This window comes from Ursus americanus, chromosome 5 (assembly GCF_024610735.1).
Source record: "Ursus americanus isolate L20-20 chromosome 5, mUrsAme1.1.p, whole genome shotgun sequence".
In the NCBI taxonomy this organism is placed as follows: domain Eukaryota; kingdom Metazoa; phylum Chordata; class Mammalia; order Carnivora; family Ursidae; genus Ursus; species Ursus americanus.
Genome location: NC_142131.1, coordinates 60,507,373 through 60,515,000, shown reverse-complemented (window position 1 = coordinate 60,515,000; position 7,628 = coordinate 60,507,373). Strand labels below are relative to the sequence as shown.

The following is a 7,628-nucleotide window of genomic DNA, read 5'->3' as shown; positions in this document are numbered from 1 at the left end:
ACAGTACTACAGACTGTTTCTCCTGGGTGGGGGGGGGGGGGAGCTGTAGCAGTGAAACCATTTCTCACCTTTCATTTATTCCACATCTATCTATCTTCATCTATCTTTCCCCCCTAAACACGCCCATCTCAAATAAAAAAAAATTAAGGTCACTAGTTATCTCCAACTTGACAGATCAATAGATACTTTGTTTGTCATCTCACAAGACCTGTCAACAACCAGCATATAGAAAACAGTTCATCACACCACCATTTTTTAAACACTTTCCCTTTGGAGCTGTCCTAACACCACACACCCCCGGCTTTCCCAATGTTTCTCTTGCCATTTTCTTCTTTGTAGACTTTCTCCTCTCCTACATTTTAAATTTCCTCAGAGGAAAGCCCTGTTCTTTCCAATACCCTATCTACACCTTTTCCTAGATGATCTCATCCCTTCCCTTAGTTTTAATACTGACCGTAAGCTATCTCCAGTCCCAATTCTCCTGTGAATCAACCTCTGCTGTCAACTCTACATTTACTTTCTTCCTGTCCACTGGACATCTCTAAGTGGGTATCTCTCACTAGCAAGTAAAACTAGACCAAATGTCCAAAAGAGAATTTTTAAGACTCTCCTTCTGCCCTTGAAATTATTTCATACGTTCATTCTACAAATTTTTACTGAGCGTATGTTCAGGCACTGTGCTGTATACTGGCACAACAATGTGAACTTGGAGAAGACAGATGGCAAGTTAGAAAATGAACTATGAAGAATATAAAATGTGTGTGATAGAGAATAGAGGAGAAGGCTCCTACTTTTGATAGGCTAGTCAAGTCATGCTTCCACAGTCTTATATTCTCTCCCTCAGAAAATGATATGTATCCAGGGGTTCCAGCCAGAAACCTAGGTATCTGTTCCCCACAAACAATCCTACAGGTCGTTCTACAGGGTTCTAACTCCAGAATCCACCTTGAAGTTGAAGAGAACTCAAGCAAGCAAAGAAAAGAGATATGGACAAATAATGACAACTTTAATAGATGTCACAGAAGGAAATGCATTGTTATGGAAGAAAATTTCAGTGAAACCTAACTCACTCTGGGAGAAATCAGAAAAGGCTTCCTGGAAGAAGGATAATTAGGATAAGTCCAGATGATCACTGCAAAAAGCCAAACAAAAAAAGTACAGAAGACTATGCCAAGGGGCGCCTGGGTGGTTCAGTCATTAAGCGTCTGCCTTCAGCTCAAGTCATGATCCCAGCATTCTGGGATCGAGCCCCACATCAGGCTCCCTGCTCGGTGGGAAGCCTGCTTCTCCCTCTCCCATTCCCCCTGCTGGTGTTCCCTCTCTTGCTGTGTCTCTCTCTGTCCACTAAATAAATAAAATCTTAAAAAAAAAAAAAAAAAAAAAAAGACTATGCCAAGAGCAGGGAACAGCACAACATGGCACATCACTGAATCTAAAACATGTCCAGTGTGATAAAATCCTAGAAAAGGGAGAGGGGTTTAATAAAAGGCCAAAAGAAAGCAGAAGTTATCAAAGATTAAAGAGATTATGTCACAAGGGCACGGAAATCAACTTGAAGAGTCTCCTACTGGCCAAATACAGGACAATTGGACTATAATAGATTAAAACACATTAAAATCCAGAAGCTTGTGATGATACCAAAAAATGACAAAGTGAAAACCTTCACTAAACTACTCGTTATAAATTATTCTGACACGTTACAAAGGGAAACAAATTCACATGCTACCTTTCCTGTAGCAAAGAGTAGCCAAATAGGTGGTAAGAGAAATTTCTTCTAGGAAATAAATGCAGGAGGAATTAAACAATCAGGGTATCACCATTTTACAAGCCCTAACAAGATAATGGATTCAGACAATAATCAACAAAAGAGGCTAAAAACATTAGGGAAAGGGTAATCTTATAATGTAAGAACAAGGTTGATACAACTCACCAAACTTATTAGCACCACTAATGGGAGGACAACTAGATACCATGTAACTCTAATGGGTAGGAAATACACAACAAACATCTATGGGATATTTTTATTTAAAAAAAAAAAAAAAAGAACCTGAATCTAATAAAGTATCTAACTACCAGCTTTCTGGAAATAGAGTAAGTTACAGCAGTGGTTCTCAAACTTCAGCATCAGAATAACCTAGAGGAGGCTTCTTAAAACACAGAATGCGGGGAAGCACTGAATTAGAGGAAACCATAAGGAAGAAAACAGCCATATAAACAATGTGGGAAACTTTTTAAGAAAAATAACACAGTTTCAACAAGAGATCATATTTTAAAAGAGAGGGGAGGCTGTTATAGAAAAAAGTTACTTAAGCAACATAACTGCAAACGTAATATGCAGACTCTTTTAAGATTCTAATTCAAACAGAGGCGCCTGAGTGGCTGAGGGGTTAAACATCTGACTCTTGATTTCGACTTAGGTCATGATCTCAGGGTCATGAGATGGGGCCCCTGTCGGGCTCCATGCTGGGCATGGTGCCTGCTTAAGATTCTCTCTCTCTCTCTGCTCCTTCCCCCTTCTCTCCTCCCCAACCTCTCTCTCTCTTCTCAAAAAAAAAAAAAAAAAAAAAGATTCTAAGTCAAACAAATCTACTATAAAAAGACATCTTGAAACACCTGAGAAAATATTACTATAGTCTAAGAATAGATGATTAAGGAATTTCTGTTTAAGTATAATAATAGAATAATGGCTCTGCTTTAAAAAAACAACCTTATGTTAATGGGGGGGGGGGAGTCAAGGCTAGAGACTGCGCAAAAGCCACACAATACAGGGCCACAGCCCATTAGTTTGGGCCTAAACAGAATGGTTTTACACATTAGCATGGAATCATCATAGTACAACTTCTGGTTCCTGAATGCCATGTGCTAAGCACTGCATTAAGTACTTAATATGACTTATTTCTTTGAATCCTTAAAATAACTCTGGAATGCAGATATTAAATTCTATACCATTTTGCATGCTGATCATAATCAGAATTTGCCTTTTTTAAAGGATGAAGTGTTGAGAATCGTTTGGAAGAAGACAAGAGTGATAGAAAAAAGAACAATTAAGAGACTGTTACAACAGGGTAAGAATTTCTAGTACTGACAGTAAGAGCAAATACTCATGCATTACGAATAAAACAAAAATACAGCAATTTTTTAACGTGAATTATGTCCTACACACATTTAATTCTGAAACAAACTCCTTCACCAAATTAGACATTTTTCAAAGAATTTTACTTTTAAAGCAATCATTTTATATGTACTGCAGTTATTGGATTTACAGTTAATTCTTTCTTTCACTGCAAAGTGGCCTGATGGAAAAAACATAAAACAGTATATTCTCCTAGAAAGCACCTTCTTTCCCAAATCCTCAAAAATATGAAAACAAGTTAGTTTTAATTCTATAAATTACTGAAATAATATCCCTGTGCTATCCTTCACACTCATCTTCAGCTCAAGAAGCTTAGATAAGACAAGCACACAGAAATCTATATGGTAAGGGTCTTTTTTAAAAGTGAAAACTGAAGGGAAGGGGGTGATTCCTGACCACCTTTTCCAAAGGGGTGATCATGAAAGACAATATTTCAAGGCTCCTAAAGCTTTGTTCATACCAAAAGTGTCTCCTATCCCAGAGCCCTACTGTGACTTATTACCACTGGGCCTTGTATACTGCTAAATCTAGGAACAGACACTTCAACGCTGAGCTGTGGGTTAGTTGCCAATGGCTATGTCCAAGTCAGATTTAACAACTTAAACTGACTAAAACAAAACAAAACCAAATAAGGATTCTAGAAAGGAAAGCATGGAATACTGGAATGAAATTGTAATCTACTCTAAAACCTGAGTTAATTCATTTGTTATTAGGGAAATGCAAATTAAAATCACAATAAGAGGTGCACCTGGTGGCTCAGTTGGTTAAGCAATGGACTCTTGGTTTCAGCTCAGGTCAAGATCTTGGGTGTCATGAGATCAAGCCCCACATCGGGCTCTGTGCTCAGCAAGGAATCTGCTTGGGATTCTTTCTCCCTCTCCCTCTGCCCCTCCCAACTCCTGCACTCTCTCCTTCCCTCTAAAATAAGTAAATAAATCTTAAACACACACACACACACACACAACAAGATTCCATTACATCCACTAAAATGCCTATAATCAAAAAGTCTCAAAAGTGGTCAACGTAGTAAACGTTGTTAGGTGTTTTTCACAATACAAAAAAATCTTAATTAAAAAAATAGACTAACAGATACCAGGTATTGGAGAGGATGTGGAGCAATCATAACCTTCATACACTGCTCATGGTACAACAAAATGGTACAACTACTTCAGAAAAGTTGGGAATTTTTTTAAAAGTTAACCATATACTTAGCATGTGACCCAGCAATCCCACTCCTAGGTAACCATCCAAGAGAAATGAAAACATAGGTCTGCATAAAGATTTGTACACAAATGTTCACAGCCACAGTGTTCATCACAGCCCAAATCTGGGAACAACCCAAATGTCTGCCAATTGGTAGTGAATGGATAAAGAAATTGTGGTATACCCATACAATGGAATACTACTCAGCAATAAAATCAAAGGAGCTACTGGTAAGTGTAACTTAGAGGAATCTCAAAAATCATCACTCTGAGTTTAAATAAGCCAGACAGAAAAGACTATAAACAATATGATCACATTTATAGGAAATTCTAGAAAAGTCAAAACTGCACTCATTAGAGCAGATCAGTGACTGCCCTGAGTGAGGATGGGTTAAGAACTGACTACATAGGGGTATGAGGGAACTTCTGGGGGAATGGAAGTGTTCTAAAACTTCACTGGGCTGGTGAGTACAAAACTGTATACATATAACAAAATTCACAGAACGTGCACTTAGAATGGCTTGATTTTACCGTATGTAAATTACAGCTCAATGAAGTTGTTTTAAAAAATTACCAGGATGCCTGGGTGGCTCAGTTGGTTAAGCACCTGCCTTCCACTCAGGACATGATCCCAGGGTCCTGGGATCTAGCAACGCATCGGGCTCCTTGCTCAGTGAGAAGCCTGCTTCTCCCTCTGCCTGCCACTCCCCCTGCTTGTGTTCTCTCTCTCCGACAAACAAATAAAATCTTTAAAAAAAAAAAATTACCTGGATTACTTAGATCTGCAAGTTACTAGCTGTGTGATGTTAACCAGTTCTCATTTTCTCACTTGTACACTTGTACACATTTTATTTTTTAAAAGCAATCATTTCTAAACCATACTGCACTTATTGGGCTTATTCGTAATTCTTACTTGCACTGGAAAAAGGATCATATAGTTATCAATACTGCTACTTGCTCTATCTCACAAGGTGGTTGTGAAATAGCACATGAGATAACTAATGAGAAAGTGCTTCGGCAACTCTAAAGCAGTGTTACACAACTATATAGTAGGCTTTATGTTTTTTTAAAAATAGACATGAAAATTTTTTTTCATATGAGTGACTCGAGACCCTTGGAAACTTGAGTACCCCAAAGTCAATCTTTGCCCAAAAACAGAAAGCTTAATCAAATGTCACCTTTTTAATATCCTCAACCTGCTTTCTACTAACTCTTGATTTACTGGATGTCTCAATGTAGTATTATCCAGACTACACTTTCGTTTTTCAAAAGAAAATCAGTAATGGTTTTTAAAAGTCATTAGATGAGCACGGCAAGACATTTATTTCTCAGTGGAAAAGACCCAAACCTAAAAAACTGTTTCATTAAACACTTTTCCAAGATGTTCACATTGTGATTTTTCTTCCTCTAAAAGTCAGTTCTTTCCGTTTAATACTACAATTCCACACATATTACTGAGTGTTTAGTAATGTGACCTGCATTACCGAGAGAGAGTGAATAATTTTAAGAATATGAAAACCTTTTACCAATGTGGTACAGTCATTTCAAACTTTTGCCTGTTGCAAAATTTAACAGACTCTCATTTTTTCCTACTACTGAACAACCGGGCTCTTTGCTGTCCTACCAGGTTTGAGTGATATGTGACATTTAGCCTAGTTATATTTACAAGTTTCCACACCGCAACAAGTATGAAGGCTATGTGAAAGACATAATCTCTTCTTCAAATGTGGTTTGGCGACTAAATTTTACCTTGAATTCATGATTCTACTACACTGTCTTACAATTCTAATAAGTTTTTCTACCCGCAACAGGTACTGCAACCAAAAATTAATACAGCCTGTAATACCACAAAATATCTTGCTATCGTTTTCAATTTTTAATGACTCGTTTCTGTTAACAGTTGTAACGAGATGATTCTATGGTCAATTCTAAGGCCGTGCTTCCTTTCATTCGGTCCTGCTTCAGCCTAGTCAGTAGTAACCATAAATTCTTAGGTTTCCCTTTTCTCCTTCGGTAACAATCAGACCGCTCGTTCCGGTAACTGCACACCTCCAATACTAGTTTCCAAGAAACCTGAAAGAACTGCACCTTGCCTACTCGCTCCTCCAGCTTTCTACCCTCAGAAGATTGCCATAACGTGCAGCTCTCCCCACAACAGCAAGCAGGCTGAAATGAAGCACCCAGAGAGCGACTGGTCTCGGGGAGGGGGAGAGAACTTCTGGGCCCCGAGGACTGGGGCTGAGGTCCAGCCCAGCCCGCTCCCAACTCTACTCGCTGCCAGAAAGGAGTGTGGACCCTACGCTCAGGCCGCGGTGCTCGGCGGGGAAAGCACAGCCGCGCGTGGCAGCCTGGCAGGACGTAAACAAACGGGCCGGGAGAAGGGGGAAGGGGCAAGTGCCGGGATGGGGGTGGTGGGTCGAGAGGACCTCGCTCCAACCCTCCAGCGCAGGTCCGCAGCCGCCCAGCCCCTCCCCACCGGGGCCCAGATCCCAGTCCCGGCACGGCGCTGCCGCGAGGGAAGGAACACCGAAGGCCCCTGCACATCTGGAGCCCGGAGCCCACAAGGCCATCGGCTCGGCGCCCCCCCGCCCCGCAGCGCCCTACCTGAACGCGCAATCTGGGTCCCGCGCGTCCCGACCGGGCGTGCCCAGCCCGCTCCTCTTGCTGAAGAGCTTCTGGAACAGCGTAGGGGCCATGCTGACCACGGCCAAACCAGGGTCGCTCCTAAGGGCGCTCGCTAGGCCCCCGCTCCTAGAGCCGCCCCGCCACCCCCATGAGCGCCTCAGTCATATGACAGAAATTAGTCACTTCAAACGGCCACGGCGCGCGGGGCGGGGCGCGAGGCAAGGCCGGCGTCCATTGGCTGGCGGTGAGCCGCATCACGTGGCTGCGCGCGGAGCAGGGGGCAAGGCGGGGGCGTAGGGCGGAGCTGGCCCCCATAGGCTGACTAGTGGATTCCCTCACGTGGCAGCTCACGGGGCGGGGTGTGCGCGGAAAGGAGGGGAGGGACGGGGAGTTGAGACGGTTGGGGAAGTGAAGGGGGAACGCGCTGTGGTCGCGGTCCTTCTGCTTGACTTTGTTTGCTGCTATCTGAGGCTACGGCGGAGTGGTGCGGGAACGACGCCCGGTGCTTTGGAATGCAGAAGGCTTCGTCTCCCGGCACCCAGGACAAAGAGAGATGCTTAGAACTCCACGCGCAGCCGACCGGCCCCCGCCATCCCCTCCTCAGACTCCAGGGTTTCGCACTTCCGTAGCGCTCCTGGCAGGTCCAGCGGATCCCTGAGCAGAGGAGG

General features: G+C 42.5%; 1 protein-coding gene across 2 annotated transcripts in view; it reads right to left on the bottom strand.

Moving 5' to 3' along the window:
* The window catches only part of FNIP1 (folliculin interacting protein 1), a 150,579-nt gene extending 143,445 nt beyond the window's left edge, over positions 1-7,134 (bottom strand). For both annotated transcript variants that reach the window (XM_045794778.2, XM_045794779.2), the window contains exon 1: positions 6,940-7,134. In XM_045794778.2, the coding sequence (XP_045650734.2) occupies positions 6,940-7,031 (92 nt within the window). In that variant the 5' untranslated portion in view covers positions 7,032-7,134. The remainder of the gene's footprint in view (positions 1-6,939) is intronic.
* Between the last annotated feature and the right edge of the window lie 494 nt (positions 7,135-7,628).